This window comes from Macaca thibetana, chromosome 17 (assembly GCF_024542745.1).
Source record: "Macaca thibetana thibetana isolate TM-01 chromosome 17, ASM2454274v1, whole genome shotgun sequence".
Taxonomy (NCBI): Eukaryota; Metazoa; Chordata; class Mammalia; order Primates; family Cercopithecidae; genus Macaca; species Macaca thibetana.
Window position 1 is genome coordinate 11,234,215 of NC_065594.1, and position 12,846 is coordinate 11,247,060.

At 40.8% G+C, this 12,846-nt stretch overlaps 1 protein-coding gene across 3 annotated transcripts in view; it reads left to right on the forward strand.

Moving 5' to 3' along the window:
• Window positions 1–12,846, forward strand: part of FRY (FRY microtubule binding protein) — a 272,666-nt gene that overhangs the window by 136,190 nt on the left and 123,630 nt on the right. For all 3 annotated transcript variants that reach the window (XM_050766803.1, XM_050766805.1, XM_050766804.1), the window contains exons 18-20: window positions 6,563–6,821; window positions 9,996–10,178; window positions 12,164–12,250. In XM_050766803.1, the coding sequence (XP_050622760.1) occupies window positions 6,563–6,821; window positions 9,996–10,178; window positions 12,164–12,250 (529 nt within the window). The remainder of the gene's footprint in view (window positions 1–6,562; window positions 6,822–9,995; window positions 10,179–12,163; window positions 12,251–12,846) is intronic.

Genomic DNA, 12,846 nt, shown 5'->3' on the forward strand with positions numbered 1-12,846 from the left:
CTGCCCTTTAAGTAATGGCTGAATATCACAGACACTTACACCTCAGACATGCATTAGTATGTTGCACATGACAACAGTGTATATAACGAAGCTGGAAAACTGCCTTCTTCAAGCTACTAGATTTCTTACTTTACATGTATTGCTCAGCCAGCTCATAATAGCCAAGTGTGAGAACCTTTCCATGTGGCTCCATGGAAGCTTCACAGGCCCTCCTGACATCGTGGTAAGACCCATGGGGGTGCTTCCTTCCCATCCTCTGCAGAGCCTGACCTGCGCAGCTGTCGGGATCCCTGAGGATTCTCCAGACAGAAAGGGGAGCTGTCTCACCTTGGCAGCCGCCATCTTTTTCTCTCACTCTCCTCTCCTAGATGTTTCCTGCTGTGTCATTTGACCACAAGAGGGAGCTTTCGCTAGCAGTCCACAGGCTCCTGTCCTTGTCACTTCCTGCAGTACCTTGCATGCACCAAGGACTTGCTGTTCAGTATTCACCCTCCTCTTTCAAAGCTCTTAGCAAATGTTAGTTTATCATTTTCAGATATCTTCACATTCAAAGAACATACACCGTGCTATACAATGCCTTTCATATACATTATGTTAGATAAGCTGGGCACATGTTCATTCTTATTTTTAGATAAGGACATTGAATTTCAGAAGGGTAAATCTATTTCCCAAATTTATAGAATTTTCCAAATGTCATTGGTTTTATGCAAAATAATAAACACGTTTTGTGTGGTGTTTCCTTATTATTTGTAGAAACTTCTGAGATAATGCATACACAGATTCCACAGTTTTCTGGGGTATCTAAAAATTATTAAACATTTATTCTGCTTTCCCTTTTCCACATATGCCTGTGTTGTGGAAAGTGGTTAGTTGTTTGGAGTAGCTGAAAGAGAACTCGTCTCAATTGTATATATTGCCTCAATAATTCCCTTAGTCATATTTCTGTATTTTAGTTGAGGTGTAGTTCAAACCACTGTAAATAGATGGGAGTTCATTCTTTAATAGCCTCAAAGAAGAAATTTCCACCCCTTCTGGTGAACTGCCCTGGTGGTGAATAGTCCACCTCTCTCAAGCTCCTTCTTTTGGAAATCCTTGTCTGCTGGGCTTCACTTTCAGTGTTTCTTCCTCCACTGCCCTTGGTGACATTCTGGGGCACTTCTTCCTAATAAGCTTTTGCTTATCTTGCCTAGTTCAAAGGAGGATGTTTCTCCTAATTTGTCTTTTCTTCTGGATATGGTTTGTGAATTTGAAATCACCCCTTTTCTTTCTTGCATCTCTGTAAAAAACATTATTAAAAGCTACTGAGGTGATTCCATCAGAATCCGAAGCTCAGCTTATGCAAGTGTTTTCCGTTAAAAGTCATATTTCTGATGTGACCAACCAAGAAGGCAGCTTTGTTCTATTTTTTCCCCATTTTATGACATGTCCTGACTTGTTCAGTAGCACCCTTGTCTGAGCAGCACGTGCCCTTGTGATCACACCACTCACTTGTTCTCCATCACTGCAGACAGGGCTCAGGACCACTGGCAGTGGCACAGGTGGCCTGTGCAGAATACAGCTGTGCATTCGCTTTCTGACATGAGCAGTGAGAATCACACCAGGCCTGCTTAGTGCTCCTGATCCCAGCTGCCTGGGAGGGGCAGCTGCAATTGCTATTGGCAACACTGGTTTCTTTTATTGTAGGCTTCTGAGAACCAAATCACCTTCTCAGAAATTTAGCCTTAGTTCCCCAAGCTAGCCAGATATCTTCACAAGTTGCTTTCTCTTAAAGTCTCTCTGTTCTCTCTTAATTGCTGCCACCAAACTTTCTCAAAGGACAGTTTTTAAAATTATAACTGCACCTGTTTAGTTTGCAGTTGAGACCTGTTCTTTCTTTCCTGGTCTAGTTTCTCTATCAAGATGGCCCAGTTGGGGGAACTGCTGTCTCTCACACTCATCCTTGCTAGAGAAGGAGATCTAATAGGATTTATAAATCCATAAGCCAGCTCCACGCTGCTTTCCTGGGTAGTCAGAATGTCTGGACATCTTTCTTATTTAACTCCAAGCCTTCTTTTCCCTTTTAGATAGCTGTTTTTGTATTTGTTTTTGTTTTTTTCCTGCTTTATAATGTAAAATCCCATGTGTTTCACAAGATCTTGATTATCTGGTCAAAATCTAATAAAAGTAAAAATGAGGAAGAACTGAGTGGAAGAGATGGCACCTGTATCTGACAGGCAGCGCTCTGCTTATACGCTTCAAGGGACAGGACACAGGGAGGGAGCCTTGTCGTTTTCACAGCTTCTTCCCGTTACTCCTCACCTGCTACCCACAGACTTGTCTTGATAGGTGATTTCCTCTCAGTCTCAGTTCTGTGGCAGTCTGGGCCTTTTTCTTCTACAAACATTCCACTTTTATAACCAGCTGAGCCTTCTATCCCAGAAGCCCTTTCCCCTCCCTGGTCTTCATCCTCCAGGAATATTTTTAAGCCTTTCACTGGTAGAGTAGGTAAATACTGTCATTTTAAGAGACATGACCACCAGGAATAGCAAGGACTACACTGCCTTGGGGCTCCAAGAGTCCTGAAAATGATCCTGCATTGTGTGTTTGAAGTTAAAACAGATTCTAGATTGCAGATTGTGCGTGAGAGCAAAGTTAGATGAAGAGTAGAATCGATCTCATTTGGAAAGCTGAAAGTTTTTCTTTACTTAAAAGCCTTTACTTAAAGGCTTCATGAAAATAGACCGTGACATGGCTTTCGTCCTTGGTTCTTGCCTGGTTTCATGATTATATTGGTTTGCTAGGGCTGCCATAACAAAGTGTCAAAAAATGAGTGGCCTAAACACCAAAAATTTATTCTCTCACAGTTCTGGAGGCTAGAGGTCCAAGATCAGGGTGTCAGCAGGGTTGTGTCCTGCTCAAGACTATGAGAGGGAATCTGCTCCAAGCCTGTCACCTGGCTTCTGGTAGTTTGCTGGCACTCTTTGGCATCACTTGGCTTGTAGAAGCATCACCCTGATGTCTGCCTTTATCTTCATATGGCATTATCCACATGTGTTTGTCTGTCTACAAAAGTGCGCTTCTTATAAGGACACCAGTCATATTGGATTAGGGGCCCACAACCTCTTCTTAACTTAGCTAGTTACATCTGCAATGACCTCATTTCCAAATAAGGTCACATTCTAAGGTACTGGGAGTTAGGACTTCAACATATGAATTTTGTGGGAGACACAAAATTGTGACCACTGTCATTACTATCAGTTAACATTTATGTAGTGTCTGCAGTTCCTGGTTACTAAACTATTACCTGTCCTAAAAATGGTGGCTTGTTGTCTGTGGAAGTTTATTTTCTAAGACCTTCAGGACCATAGACAGGTCTAAATATAGTAAATTAGAATAATAAACGTAAGATGGGGAAATGACTTCAAGTGCTTTTCATAAACTAGTGTTTTCAAACCATGGACTGCAGAGATGACTCAGCTGCTTGGCCAGTGAAGGAGTGTATTCTCCCCAAATGGGTGGGCTTCCGGCCGTTTACCCCCAGCTTTAACCAGAGTGACTCAGGTTTTATGTATCTATATATTGAAGTTTGTATTAGAATTCTCCAGAGAGAAACAGAAACAATAAGACGTATATAGAGAGAAAGAGATTTATTGTAAGGAATTGGCTCATGTAGTTATGGAGACTGGCAGGTCCAAAATCTTCATGGGGGGCCAGCAAGCTGGAGATGCAGGAGAGCCAGTGCTGCCATTCTCGTCTGAAGGCCGGCAGGCTGGAGATTCAGAAGAGCCAAGTTTCCAGTTTGAATCCAAACGCAGTCTGCTGTAGAACCAGGAAGAACCAATGTTGCAGATGAAGTCTAAAGGCGGTAGAATTCTCTCTTGCTCAGGGGAGTCCAGTCTTTTGTTCTAGTCAGGCCTGCAGCTGGTCAAATGAGGCCCACCCACATGAGGTGGGGAAATTGCTTTCCTCAGAGTCCACTGATTCAAATGTTAATCTCATCCAAAAACATCCAGAATAATGTCAGCCAAATATCTGGGCACCGAGGTCCAGCCAAGTTGACACATAAAATTCACCACCACAGAGCTCTACATAAACTTCTGTTGGAAAAAAAAATAGATCTGTTGCTGAATGCACTATAAAGAAAGTTTGAAAATTCCTGTTTCAGACAATTCTAGATTGGAAGCCCAGGTTAAAGGCTTCTTATTCTTTTTTCAGCAACTACTTAAGAACTGTAGATTTAATTGTATAAGACGTCCCTGAAAAATTAGCTTAGCTCTTCCTTCTCAGGGTCTGTTTAGAACTTTGCATGCTTTTGAGACAGAAAATATATTCCCTGACTCAGTGTAAATCTGTGAACTAAAGAACTTTTTACCTAGTTTATATTGTCAGACTGGACCAACTGGTGTACTTTAAGCTTTAGAAAATAAGACAAGAGTCTGCTTATCTTATCAGGCTTTTGAAATGCTATCTATTTGAGAGTGATAACTAGGGTGACTTGTGCCAGGCTTGTTTTGTGGGAAGTATTTTGGATTAAAGATGAGAAATCCTAGATTGAATTCCTGGCTCTTCCCTTTGTTAATTTTGAGCAGATTCATTAACCACTCTGGGCTGCAACGTTGTCTTCTATTTGCCCTGGGTATGGAGCCTCCATTGACTCAGCCATGTTCTTCTCTGACACTGAACACCTGCAGGCTACTGAGTCCTGGAAACTCTATCTTTTCAGTGTCTTTGGCCTCCATCTGCCCTTACCCTACCACACTTCTCTGCTTTGGTCAGGCCCTCACCACTTGTTGCTTAAGTCACTGCAGTGACCTCTTAGGTGACCTGTGCCTTGTTTCTTCTCCAAGGCATTCTCCCTTTCCTGCGTGACTCTCTTTTCTCAAGAGTGAATCTAATCATGTTTATTTCCCTATAACTTTCAGGATACAATTCATTTTCTTCTAATAATAGCTAACATTACTGACTGCCTGCTCTATGATCTGTGCAGTGCTAAACATTGCACATGGATAATTCAGTGACCCTCACAACAGGTTTATGGAATGCAGTTACAGTTAGTACCCCCATTTCACCAATCTGAGGCTTAGAGATTAAGTGATAGCCTGAAGTCACGTAGCTAATAAGTGACAGAGGCAAGACACTGATCCAGGCATTCTGATTCCAGAGTACACACTCTGAACCCCTTCCCTGCTGTGTTGTCTCCCTGGGTGGCCCAAAGACCCTTCAGTGAGCTGCATCTGCTTCCTCTCCAGCACCGTCTCACACCTTGCTCTTGCAGGCACCTCACCCAATAGACACAGCCACACCAAACTCAATATCCTAAGTGCTGTACACAGGCCATATAATGACTCAATCTTACGAAGGTGTCTCTTAAAAGCCTTTGCTTATTAAATAAATGAATGAATATGTAAAGCAATAGGTTAGCGATAATCCATCCTACCAATGTCAAGATTTAATATTATTGTGTTGTTCTAGATTAAACCACAGATACACTAGAATTCTGCTAACTCACTCAAAATTTCTCAACCTTGGCACTATCGACATTTTGGGCCAGAAAATTCTTTGTCACAGGGAACTGTCCTGTGCATTGTAGGGTGTTTAGCAACATCCCTAGCTTCTACCCACTGGAGAGATGCCTCTACCACACCCCAAGGTGTGCAGCCAGAAACGTCTCCAGACATTGCCAGATTTCCCAAGGAGCAAAACCGATTTAGGACCACTGGCCTTACTCTGATTGCTCATTTATACTGAGCTTCTGGATGAGTCCTTTAGCTTCTCCAGTACTCAGGTTCCTCATCCTTAAAAATAGGATTCGATACTAATTTATTCTGTAGCCAGTGATGCATTAAAAAGTGTTCATATACAGTACAGCTAAATGCAGTGTGATGTCTTGGATTGCGTTCTGAAACAGAAAAAGGACATCATTGGAAAACTGGTGAAATCTGAGTAAAGTTAATAGCTTCTTCCCAATATTAAGTTCTTAGTTTTGCTAAATGTACCATGGTTATATAAGATGTTAACATTAGGGGAGGCCGGAAGAACACTATATCAGAAAACTCTGTATTATCTTTGCAACGCTTCAGTAATTCTAAAATTAGAAGTTTGTTTTGTTTTGTTTTGTTTTGTTTTGTTTGAGATGGAGTTTCACTCTGTTGCCCAGGCTGGAGTGCAGTGGCACGATCTTGGCTCACTGCAACCTCTGCCTCCCGGGTTCAAGCGATTCTCCTGCCTAGCCTCCCACGTACCGGGGACTACAGGCATGTGCCACCACGCCCAGCTAATTTTTGTATTTTTAGTAGAGACGGGGTTTCACCATGTTAGTCAACCTGGCCTCGAACTCCTGAACTCAGGCAATCGTCTCACCTCAGCCTCCCAAAGTGCTGGGATTACAGGTGTGAGCCACTGTGCCTGGCCAAATTAGAAGTTTTTAAAAAGTATTTATGTAAGTCATTTACTAAGTAAAAAATAAGGGAGACCCATTTTCAGACTCAAGTAGAAGAGATATATATTAATAGATGTTCCTTCTTAGCTCTAGAAGACCAGTTAATAAAGTAAATGATTTTATTGTCTGTTATTCATTTCACAGGCTCTCTATTCATATGGATGATGAATTGCGACATATTGCACAAAATTCTCTTCAGGGTTTACTTGTTGACTTCTCAGATTGGAGAGAAGATGTCCTATTTGGCTTTACCAACTTCCTGCTCCGGGAAGTAAATGATATGCATCACACACTCCTTGATTCGTCCCTGAAGTTGCTGCTGCAGCTGCTCACCCAGTGGAAACTAGTCATACAGACACAAGGAAAAGTCTATGAACAAGCCAACAAAATCAGAAATTCGGAGGTGATTTTCACACCTTACCCATGAATTTATATTCTTTTTTGTTGTTGGTGTTGTGGGGTGGGACAGTCTCACTCTATTGCCCAGGCTGGAGTACAGTAGCATGATCTCGGCTCACTGCAACGTCTGCCTCCTGGTTCAAGTGATTCTCATGCCTCAGCCTCCCGAGTAGCTGGGATTACAGGTGCATGCCATCACACCCAGCTAATTTTTGTATTTTTAGCAGAGATTGGGGTTTTGCCATCTTGGCCAGGCTGGTCTCAAACTCCCAACCTCAAGTGATCCTCCCGCCTCAGCCTCCCAGAGTGGTGGGATTACAGGTGTGAGCCACCATTCCCGGCTGAATTTATATTCTTTTAGGCACTATATATGTGAATGAGAGGCAGTCTAGAACCTTTAGAATTCTTACTTCCAGCCACCTAGGAACTTCCTCTCTGGTGGTGGGCCTTAGTTCTTCCACTGGCATAAATTGTGACCAAGAAACTCAGAGCATGATATTCCACATCAGGTTAGACTTGTTAACGTTCACAAGGTCATTTAGGGAATAGAAATTGTTTTTTTCAGAGAAGTATGGTGCAAATATATTTGTGAGAGCAAATGACTACAGTCCAGAGACTTAGAGCTGGATGTGGATGTGGATGTGGATGTGGATGTGGATGTGGATGTGAATGTGGATGTGGGTGTGGATGTAGGTGTGGATGTGGGTGTGGATGTAGATGCAGATGTAGATGTGGGTGTGGGTGTGGGTGTGGATGTAGATAGGATGTGGATGTGGATATACATATGGATGTGATATGGATGTGGATAGGGATGTGGATGTGGGTGTGTGTGTGGGTGTGGATGTGGACATGGATGTGGATGTAGGTGTGGATGTGGATGTGGATATAGGTGTGGATGTAGATGCAGATGTAGATGTGGATGTGGGTGTGGGTGTAGGTGTGGATGTGGATGTAAATGGATGTGATATGGATGTGGATAGGGATGTGGATGTGGGTGTGGATGTGGGTGTGAATGTAGGTGTGGGTGTGGATGTGGGTATGGATGTGGATGTAGGTGTGGATGTAAATGCAGATGTAGATGTGGATGTGGGTGTGTGTGTGGGTGTAGACAGGATGTGGATATACATATGGATGTGATATGGATGTGGATAGGGATGTGGAGGTGGGTGTGGATGTAGGTGTGGGTGTGGATGTGGATGTGGGTGTGGATGTGGACCTGGATGTGGATGTAGATGTGGATGTGGGTGTGGATGTAGATAGGATGTGGATGTAGATGTAAATGGATGTGATATGGATGTGGATAGGGATGTGGAGGTGGATGTGGGTGTAGATGTGGACATGGATGTGGATGTAGGTGTGGAGGTGGATGTGGGTGTGGATGTAGATGTAGGTGTGGATGTAGATGTACATGTGGATGTGGATGTGGACGTGGATGTGGATGTGGACATGGATGTGGATGTAGTTGTAGATGTGGGTGTGGGTGTGGATGTGGACATGGATGTGGATGTAGGTGTGGATGTGGGTGTGGGTGTGGATGTAGATGCGGATGTAGATGTGGATGTGGATGTAGGTGTGGGTGTGGGTGTGGATGTAAATGGATGTGATATGGATGTGGATAGGGATGTGGATGTGGATGTGGGTGTGGGTGTGGATGTGGGTGTGGATGTGGATGTAGATAGGATGTGGATGTGGATGTAAATGGATGTGATATGGATGTGGATAGGGATGTGGATGTGGATGTAGCTGTGGATATAGATGTGGATGTGGATATTGATGTGGGTGGACATGGATGTGGATGTAGGTGTGGGTGTGGATGTAGATATGGATATGGATGTAAATGTGGATGTGATAGGGATGTGGATAGGGATAGGGATGTGGATGTGGATAGGGATGTGGACATGGATGTGGGTGTGAGTGTGGGTGTGGATGTAGATAGGATGTGGATGTAAATGGATGTGATATGGATGTGGATAGGAATGTGGATGTGGATGTAGCTGTGGATATAGATGTGGGTGTGGGTGTGGATGTAGATATGGATATGGATGTAAATGTGGATGTGATAAGGATGTGGATAGGGTTGTGGATATAGATGTGGATATTGATGTGGATGTAGATGTGGATGTAGGTGTAGGTGTGGATGTACATATGGATATACATATTGATATGAATATGGCTGTGGATACAGGTATATAAAAGTCAGCTGTCCACTAGTTGTTTTTAGCCAGCAACACCTGGGTTGCTTTGTTCAATATCCATGGAGAAGACAGCGCAGTCTTGTGGTTTCTTTATCCTTTCATGTCTCAATCCTAAATGATTAAGGTAGCGATAACGTTTTGCAGAGCGCATTGAGGAGGAGTGTTGTCAGAGGAGAACCAGGGCAGTGGGAACTTGGCATTGGCAATGAGCAGATGGAGAAAGGGGTCTGGCTGGAGAAGAGTGGAACTGAGAGTCTAAAGACTGTGGAGGCTCACGGCAGTATAGTAGCATCTGGGGAACAGCTGGGATTCCTGAGAGGCTAACCCCAGAGATGACATTCAGCTCCTTCTCCCTTCCCTGTGTTGTAGACATGCCAACACATGATAGGTAGGAAACCAAGGATTATATGTGCTTGTAACGGGAAAACAAAAATGAAGGTGGAAACTTCCCTGTTGACTGGCTTGCTTTTACTTTAGATTCACTTGGTTGGGGATTGGGAACTTTCAGAATCCATCACACACCTGTGCAAAACCTAGAGTAGAATCTGACATACAAACAAGTAGGCAAGAAGAAATAGAAAGTAAATGTTTGAAAATTCGATTTAATAGTATCCAAAAGTCTGTGGAGAATTTAAATAACAACTTTGGCCACTTTGATTGTATATACAGTGTAATACCAAGTGGTAAAAATGAAAGGAGTTGTGTTTTTATTAACATTAATAGCCTTTGAAGAGTTATTTTTCATCAGAAGTAACAGATGGTTGATGATATTCCACAGCAACAATTGATCTGAAAGACAAAAGGGGATCTAGGATATTTCATGAATAGTAATAATACATTCATAGACATGTCTGGTTCTAAACCATTGTGATTTATTTTAACATTTACAAGGTCAAATGTGCAAAAGATATATAAAACATGAGTTTATTATTCTTCCATTGTTATTTTGCTGAATACAGAATGTTGTTCTTATTGCATAACAGCTCATTGCAAATGGCTCCAGTCACAGAATTCAGTCGGAACGAGGTCCCCACTGCAGTGTACTCCACGCTGTAGAAGGTTTTGCTCTGGTTTTACTCTGCAGTTTCCAGGTGGCCACACGCAAACTGTCCGTTTTAATACTCAAGGAAATTCGAGCGTTATTTGTTGCCCTGGGACAGCCTGAGGTATGGATTTGTCTTCTGAATTTTTCCATTTCTTACTTTCAACTGTTCTGAAATTTAGATTAAAAAGTACAAATGATGCATTACTATTTCATGTACTTTTATGTTACATGTGGTGTCGCATTTTTCATTCATTGTTAGGTTTTAAACGATTGTAATAGCATTCTTGATCTACTAGATGTAAGTCATGTTTTCTAAAAGCAATAGAAAAGACCGATCCCAGTTCTCCAGGGACATTACTTTGCTAAGAAGTAAAGAATTTTAAGATTAATTTAGGCTATGGATCATTTCCTCCACAGTGTTCAACACACATCTAATTAAGAAGATACTATTACTTTATGTTAGAGAATAAAATTGAAAAAATAATATATCTCATTTGAAATGATCAAGGTGCAAGTTTGGCAAACTGAAAGATGTTTAATCTTGATGATGGTAGAAAATGGCATCACAAAAAACATGTCCTCTTGAAATGGAAGAAGGAAGCCAATTATTAAGCATGATCAATGCCTGCTAATACCCCACATTTGGCCAAATGTTGTACACCTTGTTCACAGAAAACACTTCTTGCTCTCTTGCAAGTAGCTTGGGTGGCCAAACCAAGTGCATAATTTGATGAAAGAAGGACCAGCTTTTCATGTCATATACTTCTTTAGAAAATTATCACTTTCTATTTTCTTCTTTTAAAAATAATTTGGTTTTATAATACTTGACATAGTCACTGTCTTTATAAAATATTTTCAACTTCACAATCTTTTCTGTTCACATTTCTTTAGATAGCTTTCTGATATATTTCAGGGCCACATCTCTGGCATCTTTTAAATGAATCTCTAAGACATGCTATATTTTAGCAAACCTTCATCATGTTTGTAATTATGAAATTAATGATAATAATAATTACCATGTATGTGTCAGGTACTCTGCTAAGTGCTTTATATAGAATATCTCATTTAACCCTCATAATAACCTAAGGATTGGTTTGGTTATTATCCCATTGTACAGATACTGAGACTGAGGCTTAGAGAGGTTAAATGCCTTCCCCAAAATCAACAGCTGGAATGTAACAGAGCCAAAATTCAACAACAGATATATACACATGGCTCTAACGCCCCACTTCTTAAGTGTTAATCCAGTAGACTGCATCAAGGATGTTCCTCATATGTTGTTTTCTTTGACCTGCCATAATGTTTTTTAAATCATTGTCATTCACACACAAATAGAGACATTCTAAGGCTTTTCTATAAGGCTTTTGAGTAAATAATTTTATATTTTCAAATTTCTCCATAATAAAGGGTGGTGAATGAATATATAATATATAAATGAATATTTATATATTCATTACATATATTATGTTCATAATATATAAATGAATGGATGAATTTATTTATGATATATAAATGAATGAATCCATTCATTTATGTATTATTCATGTAGCATTTTCACTTAGATACTCTCTCGTGCCCTTTCCAATTTGCATCTTATATCAAATCGTTATATACTATGTAGATACTACAAAGAGTGTGTTGTCAGTCTGGTTTCTTTGGGACTAAAATTCAGTCACAGTAAACAATTTATCAGTTATTTTAACAGACCAGTGACTTAAAGTAAGTAGCATTTTAGTTGGTGGTCTAACAAAGCATGTTCTTGCAGGATTTCTACTTCTCAAAATTAATAACATGAACACCATAGTGAATAACGTATGGTGTTGGTAGATTCTCATGTACATGTATGAGTCTGAAATTCAGGTGTATGTCTTTTCAGTACAATGTGAAATTGGAATTCTAATTATCTTCCATTAAACTTGAAAGATGAAGCTCAGAACCACAGGAGTTTTACTCACTGCCTTCCACCCTCTAGGCACTCACTTTTCTGTGAGAAAATCCTTATCGCTGTCTCGCAAGCTGTCCTGCTTCATGTATCAGACGAAGGTGGTGGGGTGGGTGGGGAGGATTCATTTTCCCATAGAGAGTAATCGCCTCCCCTTTGTACAGGATGACGACAGGCCGATGATTGATGTCATGGATCAGCTAAGTTCTTCCATTCTAGAAAGTTTTATTCATGTAGCAGTTTCGGATTCAGTAAGTACACATTTGATTCCAATTAATGGCTCTTAAAAGCTCTGGACCTATCTAAAGTAGAGAGTCACTGAAAAATTATGTGGAATAATTTGGGTGTTTATGTCAGATTAGTAAACTGACCCAAAGGTACTTATGAAGATAAGACTAGTTTTTCAGATGTTAGTTTAAGATAAATTTTACACAAAATCTGGGTCTTAGGAATATAGATAATATTTGTAAACTACAATTTTAAGAAGAATTGCTCAGGATTCTTAGGGAAAATTACTTTGCCTTTTTCATTGTACTTATCACTTAATATTAGACTTAGCAATTAATATTGTACTTAATATGTAACTTCTATTTATGTGGTACTTTATAGTTTACAAAGTGCTTTTACATTTATTATTTGATTTGATTCTCACAGTTACTGAAATTCAAAAATGTTAAGGGATGAGTCCACAGTCACCCAAAAGGGGAGTTTTAGAGCCCAGGGTCAAGTCTGGTCTCTCGAACTCTCCTTCCCAGGTTTGGACTCTGAACCTAGGAAAGGTTTATCTGCTACACAAATACATTCTTCCTTTGGCAACTTTCAATTTCCTGAACAAGTGTAGAAGGGA